We start from the raw sequence: 16,793 nt of genomic DNA on the forward strand, positions 1-16,793 counted from the left end.
GATCCCTTGTGTGACCAGTGGGAGTACTAGAAGTCATGGCATTTTATTTGTGCTTGATTTTGAAATCCAAAATGGAAGTTTGAGTAGTCACCGCTTACTGGTTGAGTCTTTTAAAAAACCTGAGTACAGCTAACCCACAATTTCAAAATCATGAGCTTTAAGATCAGGTTAAGTGTGAAGTTACTTCTATCACCACGTTGGCTTTTCAGTCTGTCTTCATGTTGTATATTATGTGTAAAATTATGATAATTAGAAATGTGCTATAAAAAGTGAAGGGGGGAGATAAAAATGCTGTGAATCTAAAGATTAGAACAAGCTTTTTAAAAGCCCCTGAAGACTTTTGTCCTGCCGAAAGGCTGGATATTACATTCACTGAACATGTCAGTGAGAAAAAAGGTGTGTGACCCTACCCAAGTTTAATTCTTTTCAGCGGGGTTTAGTATTGCAGTCTAGAATAAGCAGGTTTCCTTGCATTCTTTCGGACAGCCATGGGGAACCATCAGCCACTGCAGATGCTGCTGGACTGCAATTCCCATTATCCCTGGCCATTGGTCACACTGGTTGCAGCTGAGTCCAAAACAATCAGCTCCAAAAACATCCATGCAAGGGAAGTTGACAAAACAGGTATAATGCGTCAAAAGGTGAAACCTGCCCTTCAAAACCAAAGTATGACCTGGGATATCTCAGCTGGTAGATGTCATTGACTGGCTCCCTGAGTGTAGGGCATGAGACTCTTAATCTTAGGGTTGTGGGTTCAAGGCTCACATTGGGCAAAAGATTCCTGCAAAACAGAGGGTTGGACTAGATGACTAGTTGTGGTCCTTTCCAGGTCTACAATTCTATGATTCTGCGAGAACCTGTAGCCCTCCAGATCTCTTTTTGGCCCTCCAGTTCTCATCATTCCCAGCAAACATATTGGTCACTGATGACTGGAGCAATGTGTGGAGTGCTGCAGGTTTAGAGCCTCTGGTATAGCTTATACTGGTTCAAAAACCATCCTAACATTGGCATTGCTGGCTAGGGATAAATGAGATGAGATAGGATTATTTGTGTGCATGAATGGTGGAAGTAAGAATATTCTTTTGATTCCTTTCTAAACTTGTATGTAGCTGCTCCTTGAGTATACTGTATGATACACTTAAGAGAAATCACATGGTACAAAGAGAGAAAAACACATAACCTTTTTATTATTAAACCTCTGGTGAAAACGTTTCACATGACATCCCTTTTAAAAAAAATGTAAACCAACCTAGCTATGGGTCAGGTACATTATACAGATTGCATCCAGTATTTTAAAGATGCCTAAATATCTTGTTGGAGTATTTACATACTTTATCCATTAGGTAGTAAAGTTTCACTGCAACTGATAAATCTTCTAGCACATAGTTTATTCCGTGGCAAGATAGTGGGGATGACTGTGTATATAAAAGCTCATGTCCAGATAGACAGGTAGGGTCAATTTCTTTTCCTGAGAAAACGTTTGTTCTTGAAACTTGTACTTTATAAATCAGAAACACAGAAGAATGTTTTCTGTTACAGTAAAAAAAAAAAAAAATTGCAACAAAAGGATGCCTAGTTAACTTTTTTCTTTTAAATTATTTACGTACCATTAAGTTAAAATGTTTACATTCATTCCATTCATTCATATAAAAACTGTTGTTAAATCTTATGCTGATGATTTAACACTGATTGCTGCAAGACAAATTGCACTTTTTATATAAAAAACAAAATTATTGTATATATGGAAGGGGGAGAAAAAAAATCTGAATGCTACCCTGTTTACAAAGTCTGACTGACTACATACAGTTCAGCCACAACATAGACGCTCTGTCCTCCTCCATCACAGTATATGTTAAAAACAACAATGCAAATGTTAGAAATGAAAGTTCTCAATAGCCAGTTCTAATGGGAGAAGGGGGGGTACCAAAATGTGTTTCTTTCCTTCATTAGGCTGTATTGGAAGTCTGCTTCGGAAAAGCTACTCAGAAATGGGGGTGTGTCGTGAGTGGAAGGCACTAGCTGAAACACTGACCTGCAAGAGGAGATTGCCTCAAACTATCAAGTTCAATATATGCTCACTTGTTGCTTAGCTCTTCTGTGTTGCTCTATAATGCAAGCTTTGCCTACTTTGTCTTACAATAATATCAACACCAATCAGATCTTGGATGTTGGTCGAGTGGGAATGGGGAGGAAAAAATACACAATCCACAAATACACAAGGCGGCACTGGTGGTTGTGGTGAAGATGTAGCAACAGTGCAGATGGGCACTCCTTGTTGAGCTAAGAGAAGTGGTTTGGACTCCTTTGGTTGTCTTGCATAGCTGAGGACCTGGGCAATCAAGCAGAGACCATGAGAAGGAAAAAAACACCCCCCCTTCTCTCTCTCACACACACGCTAGAATCAAGGCACAAAAATGACTGCCAAGGAATGTCCTTGTCATCATAGTCACCGCTTCTTGGGACAAAAAACAAACAAAAACAAAAAACACAAGTGTTGCTGGCTGGCTGATGCCCAGTGCATGGATCCAGCACCACTGACTCATCGCCACTTCATGCTAGAGCCAAGGCACACCAGGAGGAATCCTGTCTCACAGAGGCCGTGACTTCTGCAGTGGAGGTCAAGCTGACGCCTGGATACAGCCCTTCCTGGCCGGAATATTTGAGTGTGCTAGTCTCGGGACTGCTGGCATTCTCTCCCCGGCCGGACATCACTGAAGAAACCGCCTGCAGCAGAAGGAAAGCAAGCAAAAGCTGTAAAGTAGCACATATTTATCAAGGAAAAGCAAATCTGCCTGGCCAGGCTGGGGGACTGCTGACACAATCACAGGAATTACTACCCATCCACCCATTCGGCTGAGAAGTGATGAGAACATCATTCAGTTTGAAGAAGTGGTGTGAAACATGCATGAAGTGAATCAGTTCAGTGTCTTTGGGTTAGATCTGGACACAGAACACCAGTACAATAAAATAGCAGTAAGCCACACAAAACCAAACCATAGCTTAGCAGGACTGTATAAGTATTCCTGGAGAGGAACTCACAACCGCTTTGCTCCCCCTGGTATTTTTCATTGACATGATGCGGTGAACTAAACCAAAGTATTGTCTGAAATAGGGCTCATAGTTAAGCTCCCTCCTCACTAAAGGTGAGCTATAACCAAGGTTTCTTCGGCTAAGCAATAGTTTAGCTTAGCATAATATGCGAACCAGGCAAAAAACATAACTCAAAATGGTCAGTAAAGCTGGCATGAAGGATATATGTATGAAGCTTTTCACCAACTAGTGAAGCAACAGCAGCATATGTGCCTGGAATATTTCTAAAGGAAGGTCATTTCACAGTTGTGGGGGGCTACCACAGAGAAGGCCCTTCCTCGAGCGGCCATTAGATGTATCTCCACTAGGAACAGTGCCAATGAGGACAATCTCAGTTAATGGGATGTTCTATAAAGGAGGAGCCACTCTCTTAGATAGCCTGGTCCTAAGCCATATGGGGTCTTATCAGTAGACAACAAATCCTTAAACTTGGCTTGGTAGTGAATAGGCAGGCAGTGCAATTCCTTCAGCACTGGTGTACCTTATGTACACAGTCAAGCACAGTACTCTGCAGGAGAAGGTGCCCTGTAGATTTCATCAGGAAGTCTGTTCCCTGTGATGTAGGAATCAGACTTCTAATGTGGTGGCACCTAATCTTCAGAATCCCCCTCCTTCTCCCGTCCCATTATAGATCAGACAGACACAATCTTTCCTGTCTTGATGGCACCTATTGAATATGTTTACTCTCAAAAAGCCTGTTTAAGTGGTGGATTTTATACCAGTTGTTATTTGTAAGGGCCTTAAATTGTATTTATATCTGTTCTATTGTTAATGTGAACGTTGTTAATTAACTAAACAGACAAACAAACAAACAAAATGTTCAGTCAGATGCTCCAATGAGCAGTCTAACAACAATAACAACAACAACAAAAACAACTTGTAGCCTGCCCATTTGACTGGGTTGCCCCAGCCAGTCTAGGGGGCACTTTGCACTAGCTGCAGCTGATCCCCAAGGGTAGTCGCTAAAAAAGTATCCCTAAAACGCTGCAGTCATCACAATCTTTTTGATTTTCTTTTCACAACAACATATTATAGCAAGGTGTTCCAAATTGCTAAGATCTGTTTTATAATCATGCTGCGTGAGCCTCCAGCTTGCTTCCTTCCTTCCTTCCTTCCTTCCTTCCTTCCTTCCTTCCTTCCTTCCTTCCTTCCTTCCTCCTGCTTTTTTTAATAGCACAATTCAACATCAAACCCTATTTTAGGCCCAAGGAAAACATGTGAGTGGTTTTATCACTGGCGCAGTGCACAGCTCAGAGTGTGGTTGTGTGTGACAGAAAATGGGTCTGGGCTACATGACAACTGGCGGTGGGTATTCAAAACATAGTATCAGTGTGAATTCCAGAAGCTGGCCTTGGGACAAGAGATAAGAAATGGGAGTGAGGAAGGACAGGCAGGCTGCTGTAATGAATTATGTACCTAGTGTGGCCTCGCCCAGCCTGGCGCTCTGTAGACTACATCTCCCATGGCTGCTGTGAGTTGTAGTTCAAAACACCTAGAGGGCACCAGGTTAGGGAGACGTGCTTGAGCAGGGAGTGACAATGACGGTGGTTCAAAACAAAGTTTAAGTACAGCAAGAAGGGAGTTTGGAAAGGCTCTGTTGTGTTAACCTTTTGGTATTTGCTTCTGTGTTGTACCCATAGCTGCTATTACTTCTCAAAGACACGCCATAGAAGCGTTTCGGTTAAACGTGTTGCAAACTTTGTATGAGAAATCGGGTAAGCAAAAACGGAACTCTGCAGCACCATCTGGTGTCACAGTGTTAGAATGCAGAAACAACACATGTAAGGCGTTTTTTCTTTGCAATGTAGCTGAGTCCCTTGTTAACACTGGTTTGTTTTTTTGAAAACAAATGGGGAACAAGCAGAGGCACAGTCCCATATTATTCTATATACACGATATTCATATTTTAAATTCATTACTAGGTTCAGATGTGTTCTATTTTTTGTGGTATAAATATAAATGGGAGAAGAGAGCTGGAGGCAGGTGAGGTATGCTATCTAATATGGAAGTTATAGTGACTTTATTTTTTTAGATTCATTTCCCTTTTCCAATATGCACTGTTTTTTACTCTTCTTTATACACCTTCTCTCTCTCTCTCTCCTCTCTCTCTCTCCCCCTCCCTCCCCCCAACCTTTTTTTTGGGGGGGGGTGACGTTTCAAGTTTTAACAGATGTGATGTGTCAGTGTACACAAATTATATGCTTAATATGTTTGCTTGGTATGCATTTCTTTTATAGATATCTATATTATAAGGATATTGTGGTTCCTAGCATTGTACTTTCAGTGCCTGGAATGTGCTCTAATAATGTAGCCACCAATATATTGCCTTTTCATTTATGAGTAATATGGATTTTAGTAGTTGTATTTTATGCCTGGGCATTAGGATTTTGAGATGGAGAATAGTAATGTGTCTTATACTTATAGATGACATATATACTATACTTACTTTAATAGATTTATTATGACTTTAAAATTTGTTGCATGGTGTGTTAAGAGCTTAGGTTCTTCTAGCAAAGGAAACGGGTACTCTATAAACTAAAAAAATACTTAAAAGCTGATGTGGCATTATTACAGGAGACACATCTTTTGGTGGAAGATAAATATAGAATGTATAAGATGCCCCCTATTTTGGGGGACTCTGATTTAAGAAAATGGGGAAAGATCCATTCGTGTATAAGACGCTCCCAAATTTTGGACATTATTTTTTAGGAAAAAAGCCTAGTCTTGTACACGGAAAAATACGGCACATGCTAGTAATCATTCTACGCATTCTAAGGGTGTGGCTATATTGAACCTCATAGAAAATATTTGCTGGGGGTTGAGAAGGTGGTTGCAGCATGCAAACCCAAGGATATTACTGAACTGGAAGCAGTTGCTCATGAGAAATGGGCCAAGATTCCTCAGGAATGCTGCCAGAAGCTGCTGTCTGGTTATGCATCTTGTTTGCAGCAGGTCATAGCACCAAAGTTTGTTCTACTAAGTTCTAAACACCTCCAGGTGTTTTTAGCCTACAACTCCCATGATCCCTAGCTAGCAGGACCAGTGGTCAGGGATGCTGGGAATTGTAGTCTCAAAACATCTGTTTAAAATGTGGCTTTGGGGGACAGCGAAAGTGGCTTAGACAGGAGTGTTTATGGTCCAACATCCACATATGATCACATATGGAAATGACTGGAGCCCAGTGAACATGGGGCAAAACTACAAATGACAAAGAGTGTATTGTCAGGTGTTGTCAGTGAGGAAGCAAAAGGCCAACTAACCTGCCTCTTGGAAAGGAAGTGGGTTGCAGCCCTGAAAGTTCTACCTTCCAAGAGAATTAAAATGAATTTGGGCTAAAAACTATTGCTGACAACATGAATTATACCAAATCTCTACATTGCTTGGAATCATTTGGCACCGTTGTCTAGAAAAGACGAATGAATCATTTCTGCACAAGCAAAGGAATGTGTTTTCTCTAATTGATTAATTCCCTTTTTGTGAACTGAAAAGTCGTCTAAAAAGTCTTCATATTCTTTTGTGTCAATTTGGAATTTTCCATGCTGCCAGAGATAAGAAGTATGGAAAGTTGCAGAAATGAAATATTACTGCAATCACTTAACTAGCAAGTGTATTCGGAGAATCGTGAGTGAAGTACTCGTATTGTGGCTTCGTGGTGGGTTATCATCTGCAGCATTTTTAATGTGACACCCCTCTTATCTATCCCTACATCCATCCTGTGGAGGATATTGGGATGAGAGACAGGCACACTAGTTGAGTGTCTCCCATCCCCATCGCCTCAATGTGCTTAGCTCAGGTGTGAGGAGTGAAGCGCAGCCTTGGTTCCTGCCAACATCAGTGCACCAACCCAGCTCTCACCTTCTGACCTCCACAAATTCAGTAAAGATTTGAAGGGAGAGCCAGTGGTACTCACATAGACTTTTCCCTACAATGAGCAGCCCTGATCGCCCAAGGCTCCTTCAGGAAGTCCCCAATTCAGAACTTAGTTGAACATATGGAAGTCAAAGCAACAGATCTGGCCAGGTGCACAGGCATCAGAGGTGGAGTTAGGCAGGAGGACCGACATCAGGAGCAAGTCCAGGATGTGTAACTAACTCCATCCTCCATGTGTGGCCAACATCTACAATCACAAAATAGCCTTACCATCAGGCAATATGAACCAGTCACTATAGCAAGCCATTTATGGGTGTGAACTGTGAGCCCTGGGAAAGTAATAATTCAAGCACGCGCACATTTCTATGGAACGGGTCCCTTCCGTTTCTACAGTCCAGTCAGGGGCACGATAGATAGGACTGCATCATCTCATTTTCACGTGGTTTGTATTAGCAAATACTGGGGATTAGGTCAATATGCTACTGGTTAATGATTGCTGTGGGAAATCCTAGTGCTACATACAGTAGGGTTTAGAATCATAGAATCATAGAGTTGGAAGAGACCACAAGGGCCATCGAGTCCAACCCCCTGCCAAGCAGGAAACACCATCAGAGCACTCCTGACATATGGTTGTCAAGCCTCTGCTTAAAGACCTCCAAAGACGGAGACTCCACCACACTCCTTGGCAGCAAATTCCACTGTCAAACAGCTCTTACTGTCAGGAAGTTTTTCCTAATGTTTAGGCGGAATCTTCTTTCTTGTAGTTTGGATCCATTGCTCCGTGTCCGCTTCTCTGGAGCAGCAGAAAACAACCTTTCTCCCTCCTCTATGTGACATCCTTTTATATATTTGAACATGGCTATCATATCACCCCTTAACCTCCTCTTCTCCAGGCTAAACATGCCCAGCTCCCTTAGCCGTTCCTCATAAGGCATCGTTTCCAGGCCTTTGACCATTTTGGTTGCCCTCCTCTGGACACGTTCCAGTTTGTCAGTGTCCTTCTTGAACTGTGGTGCCCAGAACTGGACACAGTACTCCAGGTGAGGTCTGACCAGAGCAGAGTACAGTGGCACTATTACTTCCCTTGATCTAGATGCTATACTCCTATTGATGCAGCCCAGAATTGCATTGGCTTTTTTAGCTGCCGCGTCACACTGTTGGCTCATGTCAAGTTTGTGGTCAACCAAGACTCCTAGATCCTTTTCACATGTACTGCTCTCAAGCCAGGTGTCCCCCATCTTGTATTTGTGCCTTTCATTTTTTTTGCCCAAGTGCAATACTTTACATTTCTCCCTGTTAAAGTTCATCTTGTTTGTTTCTTGAAGCAGATGTGTAAAAGTGCAAAAGCAATAGTCATATGTACAATTCGCCTTTAAACAATGTGTACATGTTCTAGACAAATCAAATTTTCCAGACAGGAGTGTCTGGATGTTTAAAGTTGTGCCCACACATCTCTTACCATCCCACTTCTGTGTGTTTCCGACAGGTAGCAATGGCTTTAGTCCCGGAAACAAACAAACAACCTTACAGCTGTGTTTCTTACTGCTCTGACAAACATTTCTCATGCTGTTCGTCCTGGTCACTATTCTTATCTTCATCTACCACTACACACACATCTATCATCTATCTCTATCATCTATCTATCTATCTATCTATCTATCTATCTATCTACCTACCTACCTATCATCTATCTACCTATCTACCTATCTACCTATCTACCTACCTATCTATCATCTATCTATCTATCTATCTATCTATCTATCTATCTATCTATCTATCCCCCATTGTGCAATTAAAGCCATTCACCAGCACTGACAATAATTACTTCTTTCCATTATTTTCCATGACCTTGACAGCTCCACCACCACCTCCAATCCTCAGCAAGTGTTTCACAACTCCACAAATGTGTTTCAGTGCAGCTGTATTTTTTTTGTAATTCGGCAAAGTTAAGTCTTTCTAGGGGGCCTGAACTGCTGGTGGATGTATTTGTTATGTTGTTGGTGTATTGTAAACCACAAGCTTCCCCTAAATGTTAAAAAAATAGCATGCTTTGCATACATTCAAAACACATTTAAAGCCCATGGCTTCCCCAAAAGAATCCCAGGAGCTGTAGTTTACTCCCCCCCCCCCCCCAATAGAACTGCAATTGCCAATAGCTAACAAACTACAGTTCTTGGGATTCCTTGGGGGAAGTCAATTGTATGGTGTGCATACAGCCCTAGAATTAAAGAGCTTGAAGGGACTTAAAAGGTCATCAAATCCAAACCCCTATTTGGCTGGAAATACCCAAACAAGGCAATCTGCTTGATGCACAACTAAGGACATATCTATGTTTGGTTGGTATTTGGTGTGATAAATATGAAGGACATAATCTAGTCCTCAGGAACATGTGGTGACCACATACTCGAATGTTGTGAATATCCATGTCTCCCTAGTACATGTTTGGAGATATGTACCTCTCCTCTATACATCATGTGTTTTCTCCAGCAAATTCCAGTTGGACACTAGTATTCCTGTGCTGAATAAAGGACCAAAAGCCTCTAAGTAAGTCAGGGATGGGGGTGAGGTGGGCTTACCTCCTAGTCAATGTGCTTAGGAGTAAATGCATTGGAACTCAGTGCAAAATAATTCCAAGTTAGAACACATTGGCTTGTCCTGTTACGGATTTGTGGGGAGGAAAAGCACCTCTTATACTGCCCTGCTTTTTTAGAAGCGTAACTAGAAGGCCAACCAGTTCAAGGCCAAGCTAGCAGCAGTGTAGTAAATGTCCATCCATACATAATAAGAGTTGCAGGAGGATATGTTTTCTCTTTCACAATGTAACTGCATATTTGAGCAGTGAAGCAAATAAAAGGAATTGGGTCAGAGAACAAGAGACACTGAAAACAAGGATCATAAGACAAATAGCTATGGAGCTTATTTAACTAAAAGGAAGCCATAATGAAGCGACTGAAGCAAGTAAAGGAAATGGCTGGAATACCTATACAGCTGGATGTGCAATGGATATACATCGAGTGCACACTTCCCAACATCTCCTCTCAGAGTCGCGCTTCTGTTATGGGGATAGAGCCCAAATTCCAGCACACAAACAGCAATACTTCATACTTGGGAAATATGCCCTTTTTCCCTAGATCAAGGGTGATGAACCCCTGGGCCGGATATGACCCACAGCTGGATTTCATCTGGCTCCTTGGGTTCTCCTCCTGCCCATCAGCAGGAAAAAGCGAAGAGGGAAAAGAGTTTTGATGTTCTGCAGAATGGTCAATTGCAACTGTGTTTTCTGAAGGAAAACCAAAGCCAATGGGGAAATGTCCCAACAGAGAGGTAGACTCATTTGCAGATTTGCTCAAAATGTCCATGCATTTTGAAGTTGGATGCGTGTAGTTTTTTTTGGGGGGGTGCAATTGCATTTTGATGTTTGAGGCTCTGAATAGCTGTAAAGCAAGGCTTGCAGTTCAGCTGTGCATTCAACTGAGTCTTGACATTATTTGCATTCTTCTGCTGGGATTACAGAGTTCTTTTTGCATTTTGCACAGCCAGTACAGATAAAGGAGGTTGGAGAGCTTTATAAACAAACTTTGTTGGTTCCCCCCCCCCCTTTTTTTTTTTTTTTAAAAGTCTATGGAGAAAATGGAAGGGTAAAGCGAGTGGCACTGCTAAAAAAAATATTTCTCATTTTCCATAGGAAACGGCTGCTTGTGCCTCAACCCCCTTTTGGGTCTGGCCCAGTGTAGGTGCTACACAGCCTCCTATTGGAAATTGCTTAAATCATCAGCTAGCTAAACTGTTGCTCAGAGAGCCTATATTTTTACCGCTCACTATGGCTTATCATGACATGCAATCTGGAGCAATGTTTCAAAAAGCCATACATATTGAGATGCCAGCAATATGCAACTGCATCAAAATGTAAAATCAAGTTGGTGCATGTCTACTCAGAAGTAAGCCCCACTGATTTGAGCAGGACTTCCTTCCAAGTAGCATGCATAGAATAACAGCCTAATTGGCTACTCAGTGGAAAAGGAAGATGTTCAGCCAACCACCCAATTCTAATTTAAATGCTTGACAGCCCTGACATACACTTGTATAAAGTGTGTTGAGCATTAATGGCTCTCCATCATTATCTCACAAAGGTGGATTATATTCACTTAATTAACCTTATCAACAAGGTATTTACAGTACTCAATGCTGAAATAAAATGTACATTGGAAGTAAAAGTACCTATCTTCCGCACATTTACCTCCCTACCAAATACATCACCATCAGAAAAGGTAGCATTTCCTAGACTGGACCCGTGAGTGGGGAGATGGTCTACAAGTAGAGCTTCAGTACTGTGCTTTCTGCTAATATCTGACCCAACTCCCTGCTATGACTGCTGATCATGAAGGATTTTAGAATATACAGCTTTTAAAAAGCGGAAACTTGTTTTAGCCCGTGGATCACCCCAGCCTGGATCAGGGCCAACGCCTATTGTACAGCACGGTACAATATAAGATAGGATACGACACAGTATAAATAAGAGATAAATCTTGTAACTTAATAAAGATGTTTGTGAAGTACTTGAGTTTTACATTGTGTTTGCGTTTATAGGTAATTTCCTCAGATATTCCCCGTCCAGTATCAGCTCCCTAACTGAAAAGTTTATTTAGATTACTGTTCTACTAGATAAGATAAAAATGGAGATAACATGCGCCACAGAAATCTACTCGCTTGCAAGCATGGATACTATTTTGTCACTTACCCCTGAGGCTGTGGTTTGTGTGCTAGGGGAAGCATTTTTTCGGCAGTCATCTGAGTTCGTAGAAGACGTGGAAGTTGGAGTCATAGGAACGGCATTATTGCTATTATTACCTGCAACGGAAGCACCCAGGTTAGAACTCTGCGTTCTCCAGATGGACAAATCTCTGCCCCTCCACAAACTCTTTCATTATATTTACCCGAGCATGACTTTGTCTTAGCCATGTTCTTTGGTTTTCGTTTCCTGGTTTGAATTCCCTCTTTCTTCATAGCAAGGGGTCGGGGTACCTAAAATGCAATACCCCCCAAAATTTTAAAAAAATCTGAAATTTGTTTTCTCTTTGGATACATTAGAGACATCCTACTATAAGCAAAATTACAGTGAAAATAATGGCATTAGGACATAATGTTTGATTCATTATGTAACCACTATTCATGTAAAATTTCACTATTTTTCTTTCTCCAGTTCTACACCCCATAGGTACACAGAGGAGCGGTCATAGGATATGGTTTTTGGTTTTTTTTATATCTGGCTGGCAAACAGTGACACTCGATTCTGTAATGGACATTGTACTCTGTGCAGATATAGAGCTGCGTTGTGCATATATGTGTGGGATCTTTTAGGCCTATAAACCTTATCCATAATCAGCATCCTTAAGAAGATGGTAGAATGGTAGTCTCATTTTGGGTGGCAGTGTTGGGAACAGTGCTTGACTCAGTCCAACCATTTCTCATCCATCTACTAAATAGTTGGGCCTTTCCCATCAAACTTGCAGCCTCTCTTATCAAAAGCCTTTCCCTGCAAACTTGCATTCATTTCTCTCGATTGTCTGCACTATTGAAGAACTTCTATGTGGCTAGAATGTTTTACATGTGGAGTAAACCAGTGGTTCCCAGTTCGCTAAGTACTGCAGAGCCCCCGTTTTTCAAAAGCCAAGCAATGGAACCCCTACTTTTGAAAACTTGGATATCTCTATCATAGTTTTTGTTATGTGAAGGGTGCCACAGACACCCTGAGTGGGTTATGCGGACACCCCTAGGGCAGACGGACCACTCATTGGGAACCACTGGAGCAAACTATTCCTTCAAAGTGAAGACTGTTCCCTTTCTCCCAAATAGAATTTGCACATTTACAAGTGCCACATAATGTCTGTTCCACATTTGCAAAGAAGTTGATATTTTAATGCGGCAGAACCTGTGCTTTGGAATTCCTGACTCTTGACAATAGGCAGGAATCCTCGCTATCTTGTTTTAGATGCCTAATGAAAACTTTTTTTTGTTTTGGCAAACCTATCCCAACATATAATTTCATTGGCTATATTTGTTTTAAATGTGTAACTGATGTTAACTTTGTTTTAATTATCGTTTTATGTATATTTGTGTTTTCTAATTGTTCTGTGGTTTTTTGGTTGTGCTTCATCTACGATTATATCTGTACACTACTAAAACAACTCTTCCATTAAGCGGTTCATAAATCTCCCAACTACTAAACCAATAAATAATACCCAAGACCTGTCAGCAGCAGCAATCAGTGACTTCTGTTTTCTGTTTAAATTACTCTTTACTGGAACATTAAATGATGGACTGCGACATGACGTGGGGCCGTGGATTTCTCTATTGACATCCCCTATCATTTAGTAGCTAAGTACAATTGCATACATGCAAAATAAAAATAAAAATGGGAGGGATAAGAGATGCTCTCCCCACCCCAATCCCCTTTCGCCCTCCTAGCAGAGTTGGACTTGGGTCTCCTGTGAAACTAAATGCATGTTCCATCTCAGGAATGGTGTGCTGGCTGGCCATTAAGCATGCATCAAGCAAGGACTGAAACAGCTCCTGATAATATGAAGTAGCTGCTCACCCCATGAAGTTTCATGTACAGGCCACAGGCATTGCATACGGGCTCTCCTTCTGCATTCCTGCGCCAGAGGGTGGTGGTCGTAGTGTGACAGTTGGCGCAAGACAAACCCATTCTTCTCGAAGAAGGCTAAGAGGCAAGCACAAGGAAATGCCAAATCAATACAAAGACATGTGGGGAGAGCTCTTCTGCACATAAGCAGTAGCAGGATTGCATATAGACCACAAAACTGGCTTCTAAAGAAATAGAGAGAGAGAGAGAGAAACAGACAGACAGACAGACAGACAGACAGACAAACAAACAAACCATTAAGCCGCATTAAACAGTTGGTCCCTTACCTTTCCTGCCCCGATCTGGCCACAGTGATCCATACGCTGGTTCTTGACAATTGTATGTTCTTGAAACTGCCCCTGAAACTGGCCAGGACACTCCATTGGGTGCAGATTGCTGCAGCGAGGCTCCTCACAGGGTCCCTGCCATGGGAGCATATTCAGCCAGTGCTTTAAAAGTTGTACTGGCTCCCGGTGGAGTATCGGGTCAGGTTTAAGGTCTGGTTTTGACCTTTAAAGCCCTTTGTGGCTTAGGGCCCTCGTATTTACGGGACCGCCTCTCCTGGTATGCCCCGCAGAGGACCTTAAGGTCCATGAATAATCATAGTTTAGAGGTCCCAGGCCCTAAGGTAGTCAGATTATCCTCCACCAAGGCCAGGGCCTTCTCAGTGATGGCTCCAACCTGGTGGAATGCTCTGCTCCCATGAGACCAGGGCCCTGCAGTATTTAACTTCCTTCCACAGGGCCTGTAAGACAGAACTATTCTGCCTGGCTTTCAATTTGAACTTACCCTGATCTTTTATTCCCCCTCCTTCCCTCCCCCTCCCCTTTTTATGAAGATTACCCGCTCTGGGATCCCACAGTTAATTCTCCCCTGGTCTCCTCGCTAGCCCAAATAGGACTAATTTAGCCAGCTAGCCCTGGTGATCATCTAATGTTTATTGGATGGATTTCCCCCCTAAATTGATTTTTGAATTCTAAATTTATTGTTATTCATGTTTTATACTGTATTTTATGCTGTTTTTTGTTGCATCAATTAAGAGTTTTAAATTTAAATTTATTGTTTCTGAACCGGGAAGGGTGGGGTATAAATAAAAATTTATTTATTCATTTATTTAAGCGGTAGAAAAGGAAAGAGACTCAAAGGTTTAATGGGCCAACACATTTCAAAAATATATTCTCCATGGTCACTCAAACACACAATGCCATGTTTTCTACCATGCGAATTCATTTGGTTACACAGTATGGTTGAAGGAAAAGTTGTGCCCCTGAGTAAGATTTTTTTTTAAAAAAACATGTTAGGCCAGAGGTTTCCAACCTTTTTAATCCACAGCTCCCTTGACCAACTACATTCTTTCTGCGGCACCCCTGTGGGATCAGGAGCCCAGTTATGTCACCCCTTGCCTGCAGAGCTGGCAGCCTCTCACCCTTTTTCAAACACCCTCCTTTGTGGAGTGTTCCCTCAGCCTCCTCTCCCCTCTCCTTGGGAGTCCTCTGAGCAGCGTCCCTGGTCTCTGAGCTGCCCTCCCTGCCCCAAAGAGAGGTGCCTCCTCACACTGCCCCACAGGGGCCTAGGAAGCACCCCCTGGCCAGCCCCAGAGGCACCATTCGCCTGGGGAGCTTGTAGCAAGCGCTACTGCAACAAACAGCTGTGCAAGCCTTGGGGAGGCAGAGACGCAAGAGGGCATCAGAGGAGGGAGGGAGGAAAGAGGGACAAAGACCAGTGTTGCCCACAGCACCACTGACCATCACTTACGGCACCTTGGTTGAAAAGCACTGTGTTAGGCAATTTTTCTGAACGCTTTTCAAACTCCCATCTCTCCCCTCAGCTCTCCAGTAAATTGGCTAGCCACTTACTTTTATGTCTTTGTTCCCACCAAGAAGCAAAACTAAAATATCTTGCTCCCCCCTCCTCCTGAACCATTAGTTTCAGTTTCTGCCACTTCTTCCAGCTCCCCCCCCCCCCAAAAAAACAACAACAAGTGTTTTGGGAGCATCTGAATATATTAATCATCTTCCAGTAATTCATGCAAAGAGCTATGTGGAAGAATTAACATTCCAAAATACTTTGCAGAAGTGGGCTTTAATTGTTGTTTTTTGGAAGGGGGTGTCAGTAAACTCAAGTATAGCAGAGCAGCCTATATTATAAACAAGTCATTTATGGCACTGTTCAGTGGAGTTTGGAGCAAAGATGAAGCAACTCTACATCAGAAATAATCGTACAACAAAGAGCTTTACAACCACAGACCATAGATCATAAGTAAAGCTGCTCCCATAAACATGTGAAATGAAGGTGAAGGGGTTATAAAATTTCCTGTAACAAGTGATCTCTTTTCCATTAATCATGGGCAAGAATTTCAGCTACATCATAAATCTGCTGTTTTGCACAAGTACTCAAACATTACAAAAACACAGACTCACTGACTATAGATTTACAAACTAACACATTTGCAGGGAGAGGGGGGAGAATCCATTACAGAAATAAGTATTTTTCTCATCCAAGATTGTAAATGATGACACTCTGGGAAAAATGAATTTGTTCAGGTTCCACCCACCTTTCTTTCTGCACAATTTGCCAGTTTGCTAGGAATTTTTTTTAACCATTGGCTCTACTGAGACAACTGACACATAAAAAAACAAATAACCATTGTCAAAATCTGTTTAGAATATTACTGTTTCTTTATCTTTTGTCACTTTTATAACAAAAATGCATAGAAGAAACAGTAGGGGGAACCACAGAATTTTATGATTATTACTTAAAATGATTTTATTACTAATTGTGTTATTCTAAGGATAATATTAGATTCTCAGCACTCATTCTGGAAAATGTATATTTCTAGTTTTTATGGTTCCAGGATTCTCATTTGTTCCAATGGCTCAGGAGCAAATTGACCAATGTTTCTCAACAATGATCATCATTTAGAGGTGGCAGTTGTAGGGCACATCATTAAAGTTCATATAAATTAGATAATATTGGAAGTTATTAAAAGAAATGTACAAATTATTTCCATGAAATGGGCTACTGCATAGTCATGTTTTCTTAAAAAATATATGACCATATATAAAAGATAAGATGTATGAAATAACTCAAGTTTCCTTTTCACTTATTTGGAATAAATGGAGGTATTTTTTATTCCTGTAATGTGGGCACTGGGGAGGCACAGGAAGACTTTCTTCCTCCTAATTAGATT

At 41.7% G+C, this 16,793-nt stretch overlaps 1 protein-coding gene across 5 annotated transcripts in view; it reads right to left on the reverse strand.

The window, feature by feature from the left end:
• Positions 1 to 1,166: 1,166 nt before the first annotated feature.
• The window catches only part of GATA6 (GATA binding protein 6), a 35,570-nt gene continuing 19,943 nt past the window's right edge, over positions 1,167 to 16,793 (reverse strand). For 4 of the 5 annotated variants that reach the window (XM_028737196.2, XM_028737194.2, XM_028737195.2 and 1 more), the window contains exons 4-8: positions 13,891 to 14,025; positions 13,556 to 13,681; positions 11,895 to 11,982; positions 11,699 to 11,808; positions 1,167 to 2,724 (exon numbers count right to left, since the gene is read on the reverse strand). In XM_028737196.2, coding sequence (XP_028593029.2) covers positions 2,551 to 2,724; positions 11,699 to 11,808; positions 11,895 to 11,982; positions 13,556 to 13,681; positions 13,891 to 14,025 — 633 coding nt within the window. In that variant the 3' untranslated portion in view covers positions 1,167 to 2,550. The remainder of the gene's footprint in view (positions 2,725 to 11,698; positions 11,809 to 11,894; positions 11,983 to 13,555; positions 13,682 to 13,890; positions 14,026 to 16,793) is intronic. The other variant, XM_077933102.1, reaches the window with a different exon arrangement.

Source organism: Podarcis muralis, chromosome 8 (genome assembly GCF_964188315.1).
Source record: "Podarcis muralis chromosome 8, rPodMur119.hap1.1, whole genome shotgun sequence".
Classification (NCBI taxonomy): domain Eukaryota; kingdom Metazoa; phylum Chordata; class Lepidosauria; order Squamata; family Lacertidae; genus Podarcis; species Podarcis muralis.